This window comes from Microcebus murinus, chromosome 6 (assembly GCF_040939455.1).
Source record: "Microcebus murinus isolate Inina chromosome 6, M.murinus_Inina_mat1.0, whole genome shotgun sequence".
Lineage (NCBI taxonomy): Eukaryota > Metazoa > Chordata > Mammalia > Primates > Cheirogaleidae > Microcebus > Microcebus murinus.
Window position 1 is genome coordinate 94,544,491 of NC_134109.1, and position 21,536 is coordinate 94,566,026.

General features: G+C 45.7%; 1 protein-coding gene across 1 annotated transcript in view; it reads right to left on the reverse strand.

Moving 5' to 3' along the window:
* Positions 1–8,502: 8,502 nt before the first annotated feature.
* ALDH1A2 (aldehyde dehydrogenase 1 family member A2) overlaps positions 8,503–21,536 on the reverse strand; it is a 99,526-nt gene continuing 86,492 nt past the window's right edge. Inside the window, exons 9-13 of the mRNA XM_012783037.2 lie at positions 20,695–20,879; positions 19,114–19,278; positions 18,242–18,399; positions 17,860–17,934; positions 8,503–10,384 (exon numbers count right to left, since the gene is read on the reverse strand). Coding sequence (XP_012638491.1) covers positions 10,312–10,384; positions 17,860–17,934; positions 18,242–18,399; positions 19,114–19,278; positions 20,695–20,879 — 656 coding nt within the window. The 3' untranslated portion in view covers positions 8,503–10,311. The remainder of the gene's footprint in view (positions 10,385–17,859; positions 17,935–18,241; positions 18,400–19,113; positions 19,279–20,694; positions 20,880–21,536) is intronic.

Genomic DNA, 21,536 nt, shown 5'->3' on the forward strand with positions numbered 1-21,536 from the left:
CTTGCAGGACGCCAACGTCATGCTCTTGGACTTCCCAGCCTCAAGAACAGTAAAAGAAATAAACTTCTGTTTTTTTTGTGAATTATCCAGTGTGTGGTATCCTGTTACTGCAACACAAACTGAACTAAGACAAATAAATCTCAAAGGTCTCTTCTTAAAATTCTCTATATAATCTTGCCTAAGTCTTTCCTCTCTGTGTAAATCTATATCTTAACCCTTTGCACTCGGATGTCAAGTGTGACTCGACACGGTTAGCATCGGTAGCAGCTCACGCCATGAAAAATTATAGAGATTAAAATTACTCTTTGAATGTATCAATAATTTGAAATATAAAAAAATCCAAATAAATAAGTTTGTATGCAAAGAAACTCCAGTTTTTGTAAAATCTGGGGTATTTAAAAAATTAAATCTCAAGTAGAATAAAGGAATTGAGAAAAAAAGCAAGCAAGTGCAAAGGGTTAAACAATAGGCATTGGAAGATATAATTGGCCTTTTGGAAAACAGTTCCTGGTAGAACTGAGATTTTTGTAGCTCTGAGCCCCGGGAGCATGGTTTTAGCCATTTTAGGATTAGGTGGGGGGCAGAGGCTACCACCCAGAGCAATTTCAGTTTTGATCACAAGAAAGAAGAGTAGCAACAAAACAAAAGTTAAAGATGAGAAAATAGCGTGTTAGAATTGCAGAGAACCCAGCACGGAAAGCTGTATTTTAGCAAAAATGCGCCTGATCTCTAGTGATTTCTGCTCCTGCAGAGGGAGGGAAGCAAGGTATGTGCTGAAGAAAGGGATGGTGAAGAAGATATTCTCTGTTTTCCATTCCCTTGCAGGTCTCACTATGCCAGCTGTGACCAGTAGCCTTGATTTAAGGTTTCTGTCCTGCTGAATGCAAGTGTTCCTGAGAGAGGCAATACTTTAAGTCTTATTAGCCATATACCTTGAGTGTGTATGCATTTTTCAAAATTTTTATAAGCAGGTTTTTAGAAAATTTTTTTTTTGTGGTAAAATACACATATCACAAAAATGTACTATTTAACCACGTTTAGTGAAGTCACAGTTCTGTGACACATCTACATTCACATTGTTGTGGAACCATTGCCATCATTCATTCATGTTCAGAACTTTTTCACCTTCCCCCTGTGAACCCCGTACTCATTAAATACTAACACCCCCTGCTCCTTCCCACTCATGCCTGGCAACTGCCTTTTTATTTTCTGTCTCAATGAATTTGACTTTTCTCAAAGTGCCTCAAATAAGTGGAATCATATAGTACTTGTCTTTCTGCGAAAGGCTTATTTTATGCGGTATAATGTCTTAAAGGTTCATTCATGTTCTAGCATGTGACAGTATTTTCTTCCTTTTGAAAGTTTAATATATGGCTGGGTGGAGTGGCTCACGCCTGTAATCCTAGCACTCTGGGAGGCCCAGGCAGGAGGATCGCTTGAGGTCAGGAGTTCGAGACTAGCCTGAGCAAGAGGGAGATCCCATCTCTAAAAATTAAAATAAATAAATAAATACAAAATAAAGTTAAATATATATAAAAACATGTTAATGTTATACATTATTATCTATTGGTAATATATACATTATATATAGCTCTGTGTGTGTGTGTGTGTGTGTGTGTGTGTGTAGCTGTGAGCACCAGAAACATGGTTTTGGGTATTTCAGGATTAGATGGGTGGCAATTTCAGTTTTGGTCAGATAAGAAAGAAGAGTAGCTTGGGATTCACTAAAAGAAAAGAAATATAAGAAATATATATGGGTATGTATTAATATATGTATAACATATCCACACACCACATTTTGTTTATCCATTCCTCCATGGATAGACAGTTGTTTGCTTCCGTCTTTTGGCTATTGTGACCGTGGGTGTACAAACATCTGCTGAAGTCCCTGCTTAGGAGCGGGTTTTGATAGCGGTGAGAGGACCCCATCTGGCAGGTTGGAGCACTGAGGACAAACTCCCCTGTGTCAGGCTGTGCACGGCCTTGTCATGGCACGGGGCCCTGCCCTCTCGGCTGTGGATCTGTTCACACCCTGTGGTGACCACAGTGGGTTGAGCCCTCCTTAGTGGCCAGCTGTGCCCAGCGCCCCACCGGCTCTCCTTTCCTCCCAGGGAGGGCCGGGACCACACGGTTTGGTGGCTCCGTGGGACACTTTTCCCCCACAAGTTCTGTGACTTCTTGCCCCGTCAGCTGAGGACACAGACGCGTGACTCAAACCCACGTCAAGAAGCACATCTCCCAAAGTCTTAATGACCTTCCAAATAGGAAAGAATTTAATTGGAGGGTATGGGAACCTCCCTCCTGGAGTGGGGCTTTAAAGGTTACCAAAACATTTCTGAACAATGTGTTGAGTAGACAAGACTAAAGCTGTGGTTTGGTTTCCTGAAAAGAATTCCTGACCAGCTTATTTATCGCAAAGCCCTTGATATCGCTGAGGCTAAGTGGAAAATAAATGACAAGTATTTCCAACGTGCATGGGGCTTTGCGTACTAATTTATTTGTTATCGTTGAGAGGGAAGAGAAGAAAATAAAAAGCCAAATCAGAATCCTGGGTCATCACGCCCCAAGCCAAGCCCTTGGAATTGAGCGGGTTTCCAGCGTGGGTTTATTTTCCTAGGTTTTTAGAAGGTTATCAATTGGTCTTGTGGGCAAGCACGCCTTGTATCTAGTTTGCAACAATAACAGTTTCTTGTGGGAATGAAGCTGAACAAACAAGCAACAGAACTGCTGTGAGCGTTTTTCAGTGTTGTTCTCTGCTGTCCTGTAGGCTCTGCTGATTTTGCTCAAACCACTGCTTCAGAGAAGGTTCACGTTTTCAACGTCTGGCCAGAGCAGTCCCTGTGCCTGCCATTGCTCCTCTCGCGGAGGGCCACACTTTGTAGCTTTGGGGAGGGAAGGTGGCTTCTCAGAGCGTCACTCTCCCAGAGGCGTTCCTGCCACGTTGCTGAGAACTGCTGTGGTTCACTTTAAAAATTCAAGCCAGACACATCTTATATTTTCCTGGTTAGAGCTGGAACCCATACTACGAAGTGAAGTATCAAAAGAATGGAAAAACAAACTCCACATACACTCACCAGCAAACTGGCATTAACTGAGCAGCACCTAAGTGGACACATAGGTACTACAGTAATAGGGTATTGGGCAGGTGGGAGGGGTATGGGGCGGGTATAAACATACATAAGGAGTGAGATGTGCACCATCTGGGGGATGGTCATGCTGGAAACTCAGACTTGATGGGGGAGGGGGGAAAGGGCATTTTTTGAAACCTTAAAATTTGTACCCCCATAATATGCCGAAATAAAAAAAAATTCAAGCCAGATACGTTACTTCTCCCCCCCAACCCCCCCAAGCCAAAAGCCACCACGTTCCTCAAGCCTGGGGCCCCCCCAGAACAATCACCATCATCATCATCATCTCTATGACATTTATTCAGCACGAGGTGTCAAATCCCTCCTCTAACTTAGCATTCGCCTACCATTTCACCTTTGCCCCTTCTTGCTATCTGTTCTTTTAAACAAATAATGCCAGGCCAACATCTTCTGTGATCTTCTGCGTTAAAAAATATCTCTACTCAGTTAATACCAGTTTTCTGGAGAATATATCTGGTGCTTGTTTTTCCATTCTTGGGATACTTCACTTAGTAGTATGGGTTCCAGCTCTAACCAGGAAAATATAAGATGTGCTATATCACCATTGTTTCTTAGAGCTGAATAGTACACATAGCTAAGTGGACACATAGGTACTACAGTAATAGGGTATTGGGCAGGTGGGAGGGGGGAGGGGGGAGGGGGGTGGGTATATACATACATAATGAGTGAGATGTGCACCATCTGGAGGATGGTCATGATGGAGACTCAGACTTTTGGGGGGAGGGGGGGAAATGGGCATTTATTGAAACCTTAAAATCTGTACCCCCATAATATGCCAAAATAAAAAAAAATTAAAAAAAAAAAAATCTCTAAATCTCAGTGACTCAGCAGGTGAAGCAGAACTTACCGGGCACAGACGTGTAATTTTTAAATGGTCAGTATCCCTCCAACTTCCTAACGTTCACCAAGTTGCTGACTCCAATCCCACCATCCATGTCCACCTTCACGCAGGTGTCCTCCTATCTGGCTTCTACATAGGGACAGACTCCAATGGAGTGTGCAATTGACAATCTCTTTGGGACCACAGTTCTAGTGAATGCTGATTTGTTTATTCATTTTCATTGATGGCTGTAATACCATTTGCTTCAGCTCTTATAGTGGAGCTAAGTACTTTATGCACATGTTCTTGTTCCACCCTCGTGGCAACTGTGTGAGGCAGATAATTTTATCACCCCATTATACAGGTGAGAAAACTGAGGGCTTGGTTGGCTAATCTTTTAAGCTAGTGAGTGGCGGAGCAGTTTGGAATTCTGTTTCTTTGCCCACTGGTGAAGCTCTTTATGTTGCTGGGATTATAGTATGTCAGATTTGAACTCAGAAGACTAGACACATGATGGGTGGACACCCCTCCGCAGACTCCTCTATTCTGCAGTTTTGGATGACAGCCCCTGCCCCCACTCCCCTTGGCACACATGGCCCGGGGCGGGGAGTGGACACTACTGCGGGCTCTGAGCGTGTTTGTGGGCAGCACACCTCCCCCAGGGCCACCAGGGAGCATGAGCTAATTGCATTAACAAGTCGCATCTGGATTTTATTCAATTTTACACGAATCCTGTGTTGTTTATGAATGAATCTAACCTGGGAAATGGAGACTGGGGGCCTCAGCTATTTAACAGACCTTCCTCTTGGGTAGGCCTTCCCCTCGCCGAGCTCCGGCAAGCCAGAGAGCACTGTGGGCTCTTGTTCGTTGCTGCTCAGCTACTCCCAGTGTGAGTGTTGAGAGCTGTCACTCTAAGTTTCCAGCCGAGGGGAACTGGGCAAGTGTACTACATTATGGGTCCACAAATCGGATGTACCTGCCTGGAACGGGAGAAGTCCGTCTTCCCAGGGTCCTAGAATCCCCACGTTTGGCGGCAGGTTGGGTAGGGACTGGAGGGCTTTCTGTTCTTTCCAGCTCAGAAGTGCTTGAGTTTTTTGCATTTTTTATCATGCCCAGAATATAAAATAGGAAACCAGATGCAAACTTCTGACAACAGACAGGGGAAACCATGTTGCAAAAGAAATCAGACAACTCAAGTCCACTTTGATAACATCTAGTATTTTGTGAGGCGAAGGAGGACAGGGATTGCTCTTGAGAAAAAAATGAAAAAATGCAAGGCCAGAGGACCTTGAAACCATTAGGAGGTGTTCATGCTCCAGCAAGAACGGGCCCCGGCCACGCTGGTTTCAGGTTCCTCCCTGCTACATAGATAAATGGCCAAAGGAAACATTAGCCGAGCAGTTTCACATCAAAGGCTAAATGGCAAGCTGATCTTCCTTTTACTCTGGCCAATAACCAAGTGAGAATTAGATAATGCTCATGTTTAGGAAGAGGGCTTCACGCCGTTCCACAGTGGACTTTCCCATGCTCTCATTCCCAGCGGTCTCCACCGCTGAGCAGTTGTTGCATCAAACATTCGGGGTGGCACAGACGGCCCGGCCAGGGCCTGCGGGGTGTTTAATCACTCTACAGAAGGTCTGAACAATGTGTTACACACATAGGACCACAACTTGGAGAAACATCACAGCTGCATTCATCCCCCTTACCCCTAGTTGGCTTGAGATGTTCAGATGAGGTCTGGCCTCCAGGCAAGAGCCGCCCCTCCCCACCCCGGGAAACCTGCAGGAAACTGACAGAGTCCGTGTCTACAGAATGGCCTCAAAGCTATGCGAGAAATGATGAACTCTGATCACCAAAGTGACAAAGAGCATTTTGCTTTTACTTTTTGCAGTTGCCTAGAGTTGTGTGTGTACAGCATGATGTCTCAGACCAGCTGAAGAAATATATCATCTGCAATGTCGCTTAATCCTCCCCACCCCTGTGCAGCAGGCAGGGGCAGGAATGGTCATCTCGAGCCTACAGAGGAGGGAGTGGGGACCGGTACAAGTTAAGTGACTTGCTCAGAGACACACACCTTGTGAATGGTAGAGGAGGGGCTCTGCCTGCAGACCTCTGATCGCATTTCTGACCCTCTGATGCGCCATGCTCTGCACTCTGCCACTCTGCGAGTCAGCTGCCATCACGGGCAAAGTTGTTGCCCTGATCACTGGCTAAGCAGACCTGGGAAAGGTCTATATACCCTCCGTAAATTGGATATCTGTGCGTGGGAAGGAGTTGCAGTGGATAGCAAGGGAAGCCGCTCACTACTGGCTGAGTCACTTTGTCTATGAGAGTGACAAGGACAGTAGCCGTGTCTGGCTTGCTTTGTATCCCCAGCACCTGTGCCAGTGTCTAGCCGAATAAACACCTGTGAAGGGGAGAGGAGGGTCAAGTGAAGGTGAGAGAAGGGCAGAAGGGGGGTCAGTTTCTTAGGGTCACTGGCTATACAGTGTGAGCTCTTCCCTCCCCAGATAGCAGGGACCCGTAAGAAGGCAGAGAAGACCGTGTAATACACACTTTCTAGCCTCATTCTCACTTCATTAATTTCCCACCTTCATTTTCTTTTTTTTACTCCCACTTACAATTCATGTGACTTTGCTTTTATTGTTGCTGTTGCATTTTAAGCATTCTTGTGACCGACTTTAATATTTCTGAGTTACTAGTGAACCAACGCTCCCCCCTAAACCAATAAATGACTATATAAACGGATAACTGGCAAGGGGCATTCTGTTCTGCCTGCGCCCTCAGCCCTCACCCTGCCAAGAGTGTGGCCGATACAGAAAGTCTGCATGGAGATTGGCCCAGCAGTCTTGCCAATTCGAAAGCCCCTAATGCCAGGGCTCCTCACCCCATGCTCATCTTCCCAGCCTCTTTGCTGCTTGTGCTCCCGGCTTCTCTCCCTTGGGACTCTGCAGTGTCACACACCTGTCACGCTTCCCCCGTTTCTCCGACTACGGCCACCATTTCTTTTGCTGAGCTCTTTCTCCCTGGCCCTGGGTTTATTCTCATTCTCTCTGTACCTGGAGCCATCACTTTCATATTCATGCCATAGCCTTGTCACCAGAGCCAAGTTCTAATCCTCTCTCTCCAACCACCTGCTAGAGACTTCAGGTGTCTCTTCATCACTCCACAATTCACACGCCCAAAGCCTGAAATCAAGATCTCTCCCAAAAACCGTGCTGTCCACATTTGCGAGAACAGTCCCTGTTTCCGTGGCAGCGGCTCTGCTGTCTTCCCACTCAGCCCGGTTTGAACACTTACTCTTATCTTTCGTTCCTTCATACTCATTTGCCAAGGCTGGTGACACTGATTTGTTTCCTTCCTCTCCATCTCCCCACCTCTTGCCCAAGCTAGTTTTATGCCAAACTGGCTTTGTAATCAGTCTTTATCCTTCCACCCACTTTGCTTCGGACCACAATGCTCTAACCACTGCTTCCATTACTCCCCAGCCCCAAACCTACCAGTGACTCTCAATTTTCTATCACATTACCTGGAAAAACCTCTGGCTGACGGCCAAGGCCCTCCGCAGGGCCTACTCTTGCAGCCCATCTCCTCACTATCACAGAAATATGCTGGGCTGGGCCTCTGCTCTGTGCTTTTGTAGGTTATTCCTTTCACAGGGAATGCTTTCTTATGTTTATCTTCTTTCAGATTCCTGCTACCCATACATGCTACCATGGCACCTTTCCAAAAGACTTTTAAATATTATTCCATGTCCATGTCTTTCTCATTTTCTTCTTGATGGCTCAATCTTTAGAACATGAGGCGGAATCACAGGAAGCCCACGTTTCAGAGTTTTAGCCCATGCCCATTACAGCACTCAGAGCAAGGAAGCCCTGTCCAGCACAACGCATCTCTCACTGCAAGGTGGATTTACTCTGGGGCTCAGTCATCAGGTTCAGTTTTAGTCTAACTTGACCAGAACTTGGGTGGAGATTACAGGGTTGGAAAGGGTGGGGAATAGGTAGTTCTAAAGGGTAGGAACCCCTCCCTGCAAGCTCGACTCTGCGAAGACAGAGTAAACAAGCTCCAGCCTGTTGGTAGTACAGTCACCATCTACACCTTTCTTTTCACAGCTGCAAAAATATTTCATCAGGTTGTCAGCCTTTGACTTCATTCCACTTTGGTAAATAAAAACAAAGCTACTGTGAAATGCCAGCGGCAACGTGAGCTCTCGGGGTGTAGGCCACGTCTGTGAGACCAGGCCCTACACACTGCTCTATGTTTCAGCTTTCACGGAGGGTGTTTTGAATGAAACTTGTCATTTCATGTATTTCATACATGGCTATACTTATTTGCCACCCCAAACTATATGGACACGTAGATTTTGAATAGTGTCGGAGGATAAGGATTTGTTTACCTTAATGCGTTTCTGTAAAAATACCAGTAACCCGACAGAGCCACGCAGCTGAAACACCCAGCTGCTGCAGGGAGGACCCAATACACGTAGTGTGACACAGAGACTTACAAACACAGCCAGACAGTCGCAAGGAGTACACAATATAAATGCTTTATTGCTAGCACAGAGGTTTCTTTTTAAGTAAATTAAAAGAAATAAATCTTCATTTTCACATTCTATATTGCAGTCCAAAGTAACTAGTTGGTTAATGGATATATGTCCACTTGGACACATGCTACAGGAGAAGAGCATGGCATTCACGTGGAAGGACTCAGAAATACGGCATCTGTCAGGGCTCAAGGCATCGGGCTGCTGAACGCACTGTCGTTTGTAAGTAACAGCAAGTAATGATTTCTTTAGAACATCGTGGATAGACAAGAGTTATAAATAGAACACCAGTGTGGTTAGAAAGCAGAAAAATCATCAAATACAGAAGGCTAAATATATGTTGCCCATATTCCACATACTCTAGGTTATGTTTGGTACTTTTAAATAAATGATCTGCATCTAGGTAAGAGACTGTCTGGGATTTGGCAGCTGGAAAGAGGGAAGAAGGAAAGGAAACTAACAGTGCCCACGTCAAACTGGTGGCGTCGCCGGAAGGCAGGAGAGGAGCGCGTGGTTGGGAGGGACGGGAGACGAGCCACCTCGCACCTCCCGCTCTGTAGGCCGCGGCTTGCTCGCCGCCAAGGGGCAAGAAGGGGGTGTGGACGAGCTGCTGGGTGTGACAGGAGCCCCGGTGGAGCATGGCAGTCATGGCGCATTGGAGCTCTGCAAACGGAAAAGGACATCCCCAGGCTTGGCCAGATCTTCCAAGGTTACCGCCAGTGGACTCAGGGCACATTAGTAGGGCTGGAGAGGCCAAGGTGCCGCCCACAGCACCGGGAGGAGCAGCTGCTGGTGCAGGACGCTGGGGCGCAGAAGAAGCTGCAGATTCCAACTATGGAGATGATTCATTTAACAAGAATTGCCACCCAATACTAGAAACTGAATTATTTCTGCAAGGCAACCAGCATTATCAAATTCTCAATTGTTTTTTGGTTGGTTCTAAGCAAGCTTTGGAAGGGAACTTACCTATCTATGAAAAATAACCCATCCCCTGTCTTCTTCCAGACTAACCAAGAAGGAATTAAACACACCCCAACATAAAACAAAGCCATACAGCAAGTTCAGAAGCTGTGAACTATACACGAGGACCTGACGAGCTCTGGGCTCCATCGTCCTGATCTTATTTTACTCATGTTACTTATGGATCTAAGAAACCAGCTTGGGTCAGGAATATCCTGAGTTCCTACTTCTGAGTACATCTGTAGTGTACCAGCTCCTGGCATTTTCAGTGTGGTCTGACTCTTAACTAAAACCATTTCATGTTTTGCTTTGAAGAAATGGATAACATGAAATGGTAATTTGGCTGCAAAACCTTGGAAAATTGTTCCCGGCCCAAACATCTGCCCCCAAATGAGTTCAGTCAGCTGAGATCTGCTTGGAAGAGAAGGAGGGGTGGGTGAGCAGGGTGAGCCTGGAAGGAGGAAGATGAAGACGGTGGAGAGGTCACCGTTTCTCAAGAGGACAGTCCTTTGTGACAAGGGCATCAAATAACACAGCTCCCTTCCTTCATCCCTTGCTCCAGAGAGACACTGGATGTGCCCGACAGCTCCTCCCCTTCCCTCTACCCCACGTTCCCCACTATTTGGTATCGTTAAGGTGATCCCTTAGAGAGTGCCAAGAAGCCATGCCTAGCTGTTGGCTGTAGCTGTGGAGCAACCTGCCCGGCCTACGTGTTATCATTTCAATCTTTAAATAAGGACTGTGGCTCAACTTTGTGTTCCTGAGAGCTGGGCCCTACAGAGAAAGCAGAGAGGGGGAGACGCGCAGGCTGGCCTTCATCCTCCTCCGCGGCCTTCTTAGGAGTTCTTCTGGGGGATCTTCACCGTCACAGTCTTAACTTCTGAGTACTCTCGCAAACCGAATTCTCCCCTGAAACACAGAAAGGGGCAGTGTCAGATGCTGGGGCCCGGGCAGCCACACCTGAGCGACAGTGTGAGTACCGGGAAGGTGCAGTGTGTCACCTGCTAGCGGCAGGTCCTGGGGTTTTCACATAAAGATCCCTAATGGATGGACAGCCCAGCCTCCCTCTGAAGAGCAGAAAAACCATCATCTCATGAGCTGTCGTGAGTTATTAAAGATAAAGGATGGCTTGTCTTCACGGTATTGGGCAGAAAGGCAACAACAACCAGCTACTGAGAGAACTGGGCCTGGGGGTTAGCCCTGACCAGTGGACACACGGCCGGCCCTGGGCCGTGCGCCGGGGCTGAGCAGCGCGGGCAGCAGTGGCACCAGGCCCAGGTCTCTGACCGCCTCGGCTGTGTTTGCCCCACAGGGCAGCGCTGGCTCAGCACCAGGCCTCACCACAGTGGTGTGCTTTCCTCCTCTAAAACTCTGTTCCTGCCGCTGGGTGCCCTCTGGATGTCTCTGTTAGACTGCGTGCCTAGAGATCTATCCAGTCCACATTAACTGAAAGAAAAGGGTAAGATTCCCGCGCTAGGATCTTCTCTGTTTGTTATTCTAGATTTCTTTCTCCTTGTTCCTTAGCTTTAATAGATGGGAACGAATATCTAATGGCCTACCATGGAAAAGCAGAAATCACCCGCACCGCTGTAAACACATAACCCTGAATGAGTCGGGTCCACACCCCGCACCGAGTCAGGGGAAAGATTTAGGAAATAAAAGTAACTGACTAAAAAGGAACTGGGAAGTGTTAGCATGTTTCCCCCCAGCTTCTCCTTTAGCCACTTCCCCCCTAGGGTCCTGGTCACGCATCAAGCATCGCTGTGCAGTCGGCCAGCAGCCACGTACGAGTGAGCCCTATAGGCAGCACGGTGCTGGGCTCGGGCGAGCGAAACCAGTGACTGGCCCCTGCCTCCGAGGGGCTTGCAGGTGGTGAGGACTGAGATGGAGGGTGGGCGAGGGCTCGCCTGAGTGTCCCAGCCCTCTGCACGCCCCACCACCCGGGGCAGGGACGCTGGACACTGGGGCAAAGCCTGCGCGCTGTGATCCTCTCGTCCACCTCTCTTCTCTTTTCCTTTTCACCTCGTCTTACCTGCCTTTGTTTGCTACTCCACTGTAAAATCAAGCATGTTCTTCTAGTTCTTTTTCCTTAAAATAACAGAACTTATTATTTTTTTTGGGGAGGGGCACTCCTTGGTGAAGCTTTTCCTGATAGCCTCAGGAGAAGCGGCCGCGCCCCCCTCCGTGCTCAGAGCCCCGTCCACGCCTCCACCACAGCGCTCAGCCCTGGGAGGAAGGGCCTGACCGTTTGTCTTCCCCACTCCGTTGGATCCTGCTAATTTTGCGTTTTGCCTCTACCAAGCACAGCGTACAGCCCAAGCATCAGGCACAGAGAAGGCACTTATGGCTGTGGAAGGGAGGGGGGAGGTCTTCTCCCCAGTTCCCCCCTGTTGCCATACCGTCTCCACTGGGAAAAAATTAAAGAACACTTATGGATGTATTTGAATAGGAAAGGATTAACAAAGCCTACCTTTTAAAATAGTCCGTTATAAAATGTACAGAGTTACTGTAACTGGGCTTTACAAGCGAGACCTGCTGAAATGACTCATTGTGGTTCCTTTCAGGAATCCCTGTGGCCCCCACAAGGCTCCAGCTGCTCTGCCAGAAGCTCCTCTGAGCAGAAGGGCCCTAAGTTGACATCACAGGGCAGCCAAGGAGAGCCTGGGACAAGCATGAAGTTCTCCTGTCCGTGTAGGTCATTTTACTTAGAGGAATGAGAAAAATAAACGGTGACTGCCCCACTCATTACATGGCTCCCTCATTAGCTCCATCCGAGCTCTGAGGCTCTTCATTACTAGCTCGGCTCTGGCTCTCTCCAGGCTTTTTCCTGTCCTTGGGCAATTCTGCATGTGTCTCTTCATCACGGACATCATGTGCCTGCTGTTTGAAGTTGGTTTACTCCCTTCGTGTTTCCTGGCTTGTGCACGCACTTGGGGCAGACCCTGAACCACACTTTCCTCCCGCTCGGATCTCTGACTAGGTTGTGAGAAATGTAAGGAAGTCTACAGAATCAGAAACCTCACGGTTACGGTGGCTTTCAAGTGTGACTGTCGCATCCCAGGCCCTGGGTGTGGGATGCCATGGGAAACCCTGCTGGACCGGAGGTGCTGCTCTCCCAGGGCCCAGACAACAGTCCAGGCACAGCCTGCTCCAAGACAGAGGAACGGACTCAGATCTGCTATCAAAAGGACACCCACGGGCCCAGGCATCAAGGAAAAGCAGTGAGAGGTCCCAGAGCAGAGTGACCGAGGCAGCATGGAGTGGAGGAGGGACACTGGTTCCAGGACCAGCAGACAGGAGCGCCAACTTGGCTCTGGCTGAAGGATACAAGTTGAGTCACCTCCATCCTCTCGGTGCCCAGTCATCTCTCTGGCAGCAGTTTCTGACCCTCAGCATGTATAAGTATCACCCAGAGAGCTTGCTTAAACTGTAGGTTCTTGAAATCCTTCCCCTTCTGTTTCAGTAGATCTGGGGAGGGACCCAGGAGACTGTGACATGGATGGTCATTTGGCTCACACTTTGAGAAACACTGCTCGAAGGTCTCTAAAAGCCCTGACGTTTGAATTCTTCAGCAATTTCTCCATCTTATTCCAGGATTTTACTCTCAAATCTATTTACTTCAGTTACATTTTGTGGCACATCCTGTTGCTCAGTTAACAAGGAAGAGCCCTGCTGCTGCACAAAAGGCAGGCGTATCATTACTGATGCCCTTTCACGGCTGCGCAATGCATCGGGACACAGACACATTTAGAAGTCTGCATTCCTGCTTCTCAGCAGACTAGGTTATATTCCCCAGGATAAACCAAGCCTGGCATACTTAGAGGTAAGGGAACATGCCAGATTTGGGTGCTCTCTGCCAGCCATTTTAGGAATCACTTAGACTTACCCATAAAACAAATAAGCATTTCTGTTTAGGGTATGTATTTTCCTGCCCTTTTATCTGGCTTGCAGCAGCCTTTCTCAGAATAAGGCCTGTAGACCACCTGCATCAGAATTGTTCCAGAAGCTTGTTAAAAATGCAGCCCCTGGGCCCTCGCCCAGATCAACTCGGAATCTCTGAGACTGGGTCCCCAGATAGGCATGCTCAACGACCAGTGACCCAGGCTGCAGGCGACTTCCTTCTGTGCACATGCATGTTCTGCATGCCTGTACACACACATGCACACACACACACACACAATCTGAGAAGCCTTCATTTAGAATATCTAACAACGCTTCTCATTTTCAAAGCCTGTCTCATTAGTTTTTAAAATGCTGAGATTCATGGCTTTCTTTCCACTCCTCAGTTTGAGGCATGTTTTATGGCTTGTGCTTTACCACCCCTCATCTCAGGGGGAGCTTAAATGAGGAAGTGAGGAAAAGGACAGGAAGAGCAAAACGGATGGAATTAGCTGGGTAGGCAGAACCGAGAAAAGCTCAACTCAAGTCTCTGACTCTGAGAGTTAGAGGCCAGACCACCAGATAACCTGTAGAGGGCAGCCCTCCCCACAGCTCTCCGCGGGGAGACCTCACGGGCGGGGTCAGCCCTCCTTGGAGCTGGTTTCTGGAAGTGCTATTTCCCTTCTCTGCTCCTCTCAGAGATGGATGGCAGGGTGTCAGAGACCAAAGCTGTAGGGGGTTTATAGGCCATGAGATACATAACTTTCCCAAATGGAGGGTTAAGTGGAGTTTCTGGGCTTGTATCAAATGAGGTGGAAGACTCAGGGACCAAGATAGAGCAGGTTCTTTTATTTGAAGCGTTTCCTGCCACTCCACATCATTTAAGGAAGTTTTCTGGGTAAGTACAGACAAAGAACTATGTAATTTAGACAAGATGAAGTCAGTCTCATCAAAGACTACCATTTCCTAATTGTTTTTAACTGCACTGGGAAGGCCAAATCACTATAGTGCCTACAACACAAGTAGAGCGAAATTGTTCTTTAGTCTCTGGGCCACCGTTATGTGAGGTTATGACACAGCCAAACTGTCTCCTGGGCTTTCTAGGCAAGGAGAACATTTCTGATGGGAGTAATGTCTAGATAATGTCTGCAGCCTGGATCCTGGCAGGAGGCCTGTCCGCGATGAGGGACCAGGGCTGGGCTGGGACTAGGCTTCATCAACCAGGCATCATTTATTACAAGTATATTTTATTCCAGTGATTCACTCTGTTAATGATCTGTGACAAAACAGTCAATGCGAGCAGCATTCCCAGAGCCAGCGATTGCCCCAACATTTCAGAGCCCAGGAGAGCACAGGCATGGAGGCAGGAAATGAAATAACAAGTGGAAGGCATCTTGAAAAGTGGAAGCAGAAAGTTAAGGCCATATGCAAGTGAAGAAGAGACACTGGAGTACATGAGGATATTAGGAAAGCGGAAGAAGTACTGATAACTGAGCCAACAGGACTCAGACCGGTTAGAGGTTCTGGCTGTAAAGCCACACTTCCAAAGTAACAAGTTAGTTAAGAAAAAGAGGGATTGCCTATGTAACACTCATCTATTCCAGCGGTCCCCAACCTTTTTGGCACAAGGGAACGTTTTCATGGAAGACAATTTTTCCATGGACTAGGGAGGGGGGAGATGGTTTTGGGTTGATTCAAGCAAATTACATTTATTGTGCACTTTATTTCTATTATTACTACGTTGTAATATATAATGAAATAATTATACAACTCCACCATAGGTTGGAGACCCCCGATCTACCTGATTGACAATGATGATAGCAGCTAACATTTTCTGAAGGCTTGCCAGACACTCTGTTGTATGTTTGCATACTTAATCCTAACACTTCATCCTCCCAGCAGCCCTCTGAGGTAGGTCCTATAATGATCCCCATCTTATAGATGAGGAAAGTGAGGCTTAGTGAGATTAAGTAATTTTTCCAAGGTTGCACAGGCAGTAAGTAGCACAGGCAGGATTCAAATCTGGGCAGTGTGATTCTAGAAACTGCTCTTAGCCTCCAAGCTACACCTACTTTTTGGTTTAATGATTAGGAGCTAGAAATTACCAGCTAAACTATCTGAAACATGTGAATCCTCTGCTCTAGTCTTTAGGTTTGCTGCATTTCCTATACTTATTTCTTCCATAAGGCCTTCATTCACTCTTCCCCTACTGTTATCTGGCTCTGCTCATCAACCCTGAAAACATCTTCCCCTTTCTCCATCAACTCATGTGTTCCTCTCCTTGAAAGGCCAATTTAAATCTCTGTACCAGATCATATCTAAAGGTTTCCCAGACTTCTCCAGCTCACAGTGATGTCCCCTTTCCCTGATCTCCTCTATCATTTTTAGTCTTTTCTTTCTTCTGATTCTTTTAATGTTTTATATTCATTTATCCAAAAACATTTCAAATGCCTTAATGACCTGCATCTTCCCCCACAGACCAAGCACAGTGCTTTGTACGTAGTTCATGTTCAATACCTGTTAGTAGATTGATTTGTAAATTAAGTACTTGCTCAAAAAATATGTTTCAGTAATGGCAGAGGAAATGGGCATGGAACAAGTTTCCTCTTGTGAATCACAGGATTTGGAAAATATGGATCAGCTCCCTTCAAAATGAGGGAAAGTGGTTTTTTTTTGTTCTGGATGGGGGCACATTCAGCTTAGAAACACCCTGACTACCATTCATCCTCCTAATGTCATTCAAAATATCAAGTTTTACCAAAGTTTGCAAGTAAAATTCCTCTTAAATCTAGTTTACTTCTGCTACAGTCCTATTTTTCAGATCCTTGGCATCTCAGGAGGATTCTGTCAAGCTCTGGTCTTGTTCCTGATCAGAAGAGTTCTTGCGCCTGGCCCCCATGCTTCCTTGGCTGCACATAATGCAACTTAAGTGCATCTGGAGCCACTGAGACCGACATTCAAATCTCTGATCTGCCACTTACTAGCTGTGTGACTTGGGCAAGCTACTTGACCAATCTAACCCTTAGTTTCTCATGCGGGCCATCTGTAAAGAAACGTGTACCTAGCCCATAGAATCACTCTGAAAAGCAGATGAGACAATGTTAGAAAAGTAGTTAGCATAAAGCCAGATAAACAGCAAGCAATAACTGATGAGACCTGCTATGTTCTGCATGTCTGTGAACTCCAAATTCCTATGTTGGAACAGAATACCCAATGTGATAGTATTGAGAGGTGGGGCCTTTGGGAAGTGTTAAGTCATGAGGGGTCCACCCTCATGAATGGGATTAATGCCCTTATATGAGGCTTGAGTGAGCTCCTTTGCCCCCTTTACCATGTGAGGACAAGGAAGGTACCACCTGTGAGGAATGGGCTCTCATCAGACACCAAATCTGCTGGTACCTTGATCCTGGACTTCTCAGCCTCCAGAACTGTGAGCAATTTCTGTTTGTAAATTTCCTATATTAATTAGGTAATTATTTAATTACCTAAAAATACAAGATATTTTTATAGCAGCCCAAATGGACTAAAGACAATACCTACTTTTGTTATCGCAAAATCCTTATTATTATAAAATCTATTGATCTTCTAGTCTCTGCCAAGACATCTTCTATATGTCAAAAATCTTGGCCTTAAAAACTATTATCTCCTGTTCCCACATAATTTTCTTTAAAGCGCCAGAAATGTGGTTTAAACCAACCTTTCCATTTGTATATTCAGTAAGTTCCCTCCATTGATCCTATGTCCTAATCTGCAGTCCCCAAGTCAAAGAACCCATAGGGGAAGAGCAGGGACATAAGTGAGTAAACTTAGTGGATATAAAATCAGTGGCAACCAATGTTCAGTCCCCAAAGCAGCAGCAATAGTGGGGAATATGGCAAGTTGCAGAGCTCACAGCTCCAGCAATTTTGTTATAGGGAATGAAAATAAGCAAGAAATCAAGACCTTATGTATAGCCTCCTCATTTTTGAACATCAGTTAGAAATTTTCAAACATTGTGAAAGCAAAACAAAACATTTCTGCAGGTCAGACTTTGCCCTAGTGCTGGCATTTGGTGACCTTCATGTTAAGTACACCAAACTTCATTCTGATCCCTGAGTATTCTATACTTGTGCATTCATGCCTTTGTTTCTGCTATTCACTTAGCCTAGAATTCCAACTCCTAAAAAAACTGAAATGTTATTTTCTATGTTAAGTCTTCTTTGACCCCACCAAGCAAAATTAATTGATTTTCCCTCTGTACTTACAAGATGTTTGATATACTTCTAAATAGCCCTTATTATGTGGACTTAGTGGTACGTTAATTTTTCTCTGTTCTTACTTAAGGGAATTGTGTCTTATTCATCTTTCTAACATGTAATACTTAGCTTATAGTAGTATATGCTCAACAAAATGTTATTTTAGTGAAAGGATGAACATAAAAGAATCACATTATTTTGAAAGCACTCCTCTGTGCTGATATTTGCAATCTCTATTTCTCTGCAGGCATCAGCAACTTTGACACTTACATTTCTCTCCCATTTCCAGACATCTTGAATCCCCCAAAGGGGCTCTGGGCATTTAAGGCATTGTAACAATTGATCCTGAAAGAAGAAAACATAGACTATGAATTAGTGTAAATTCTGCTTGCACAGAAAGAACCAACCAATATGATATTTCTTTTGAAAGTTTTAGTTTTTAATTTCTTTTTGCCAGATTAAAAATGTGTAATTTAAAATTTATTTGATTTCCTGATTTAGCCAGCAAGGAGTGTACCCCTTTTTCAGGTGAAGTCTGGTTACATTTGGTCTTCCCCATCCTTCCAGGGGATATTTGTTTATTTCACCCCAGCTCCTATACCACCAGTGGAATTCATTATGGCCAGGACAACCAAACTGACTCGGATCTTACCAAACAGTCCCAGCTTGCATTGCAGAAGATACTGTGAGGGCCTTGTTGATGTCATTAGTAAAGACGGCTGCTACAAGTCCAAAGTCTGAGTTATTGGCTCTTTCGATCACTTCATCCATAGTTTTAAACCTCAGAATTTCCTGAACAGGGCCAAAGATCTGCAACAAAATAGTTTGACTCAACATGGTTGCCTTACCTTTCTTTTACTTGCTGTCTATATTTCAAAGCAAGTTTACTCTGCTTTGATTATTTAAATGACATTTAAGTTTAGCAGCAAAAAACTGTAAAATATCCCAGACTTTCCCAGAATAAGATTATGAGTCTAACCTTAGAGTCTGTCTACTATCCCCACTCACCCAGCCTCCTTGGCGTCACCTGATTCCACTACGTGTACGAGGGGTGTGTTTGTAGGTACAGAAGAGAAAGTGGCATCCTCTGCTGTCCCCCAAACCCTGCTCCAGGGCTGACTGCTCTGGACTACTGGCTGACTTGCTCCTGGCTCGTCTCCTTCAGACACATGGAGACATTTGAATGTCTTCTCTTTCCTGGTTAACAGCCCAGTGAACCACATTTCGAGGAGCTGAACTGTTGCAAGCGTATTTCTGAGGCCAATGATTGGCTATTCTGATTGTTCTGTTGGCAAACAATAACCACAATCACACGGCATGTCACCTGGCCTCTATCTAGCTCCTGGCCTTTTGCTTTAATTTTTTTCTTAAAGCTGGGATTTTCATAGCCATGTTTCTTGCTATAGCAAAGTGAATGTATATAAAATATAAAGAGCTAAAGTTCTAATATCATCTACCAGAAATGCTCTGGAAAACCATCCCAAGAAAGATGCGGCTTTTGTAAGAACACCACTTATTTGATACCTCCTCCTTGGCAATGCGCATATCGTCAGTGACGTTGGAAAACACGGTGGGCTCAATAAAAAACCCCTTTCGGCCCAGTCCTTTGCCTCCGCACTCCAGTTTGGCACCTTCGGCCACACCACTCTGGATGAGCTCCAGGATCTTGTTGTACTGTTTCTTGTCGATCTACAGAAGAGAGGACCTAATGATTACAAGGATAACCCTCTATGAAAATGAAAATGTGCATGTTCTCAAGAATCTTTCATTTATGATTTCTTTCAAAGTTTTACTATACCCTGTCAAATCTTATGAAATGTTAATTACCAATTTTTGCCCTATAAAAATAGCAATGTCATATGGTTGAACCTAATAAATATATTGAGGATTCCAATAAATGTACTGCTCTGATGATACTGCCTAATCAGAAATACCAGATGAAGATTAAAAAATGTTTCAAAATGATGGAGATACTAGCTAATTTATTATTCATTATTTATATGAGAAAAAATTCACTTCTATAATCAAATAAATAATTTAGCAAGTTGCACTGACATTAAAAGATAAAAACAATAGACAAATTAACACACAAACTTTTCAGATAGTGCTATGTATGAAATTCTACTGGGGTTTATTTTTAAGGGAATCCTTTAAAGGGAACTTTAGAGGAAAGAATTAAGTGTAAGGACTAGCTCCCTGATCCAAAATATGAGGTCAGCTTTTCTCCCAAAAACGCTGATACAGTTATCATTCTGGTAAATAACACAAAAGCCCACATTCACTCAAGTCTGCTTTGCTCAGCTAGAGTATCAATCTTCTCTCTAATGGTCTTCAAACTAAGGAGATGTTGTCCCTCACCAGGAAAACCCATGCTCTAGTGACCCAGATGGGGGCTGGTCCAGATATCTCTTTAAAAATTCTCAGGCCCTTTCTACAGATTAAAGCTAGAATTGCATTTGGAAATACTCCTTGATGATTATGGTGAACGTGCAGGGACAGAGAGGGCAGTCTGGCCACTTGGGAGAGACCTCTGTGGTCCTCCCCACCCCACCACGGTACGGACGCATTCAGAGTAAGAGACAACCACGCCGCAGGAGGAACGTCAGCCAGCCCTGTATTTATACACGCTTATAGCCACAGCCGTCTGTTCAGGCTAGGTCAGGTTGGCGGAGAGAACCCTTGACAGCTGGTGAAAGGATAAATGGCTCTGGGGAGGAGACATACCGCCCTCCTTGCCTGTGGCATCTGTAGGGATGACCGGAAGTTCGGTGGTTAGAAGGACTGGGATTGGGTTCTGCGTCAAGATTCCATCCGGTTATGCCCAGGGCTTTCTTTAGAGCTGCGAGACCAGCTTACCCCCAAAGTTTACATTATCTGTAAAGCAACCCTAATCCCACAGTGTTACAGAGATGAACTTTAGAAAGGGAAAGAGAAGCATAAGAAATAAGCAACCCTTCCCTGGCTACATCTCCAGCTATGAAGACAGGGAAGAGTAAGGAGGCAGCAGCAAAAGGAGGATGTTGCTTTGTTGGGTCCCACGCGAGCATCCATTTCTGTGCAGGTCAGGGATTAAGTGAACAAAGGGAATGTTTATGACTTCTTTACCTGGGGACCCTGCTCAGTGGTGGGGTCAAAGGGACTCCCCACTATGCGCCTCTTGGCCCGTTCCACGCTTCTTCTCACAAACTCCTCGTAGATGGACTCCTCCACGAAGATGCGCGACCCCGCGGTGCAGCACTGGCCTTGGTTGAAGAACACACCCTGGTGAGCCTGCTCCACGGCGTAGTCCACTGCAAGAGGAAACAGCCATGCTCTCAACACCACCTGGCCCAGTGGGGCTGTCTGTGGAGCCACCTCCCTCCCCTCTCCACAGCCCCAGGCATGACATCGTGCTCACCATAGAGCACAACAGCGAATGGCACTGGGCTGGGAATGCAACTTAGTTCTAGTTCTAACTAGCCCCTGACATTATTTGCTATATGAACTTAGAACAACTTGACTTCTTTGAGTCTCTTTCTGATTCTGTAAACAGAAGGCATGGACTACATCATCTGTAACAGGAGTCTCAGACCCCAATATGCAAAAGCACTAGGCAGATAAGGTAAAGTATGAGTCTGCCAGGCGGTAAGACGACATCACAGAGAGACTAAGCAGGGAAGCCCCTACATTTTATTGGTGCTGCACGTAAATATATCTGGCCCAGAGTTGCCAGAGCTTCCTGATATTAAGAAAAACCAGAAATCAGTATCTTTAATGTGCAGCTTTTGTTTTATAGACACAATGTAATGTTTAAACAAGCAAACATGTCTATACTCTGCATTTGGCCAACTGACAACCCCTAATCTAAAGGACCTTGTGACTGCATGTTTAGTATTTTGGTGAGTAAACTGTGACAGCAATGACTTTTCTTTTAAGACACTAAAAAGTCCCTCCATATTGACATGGAA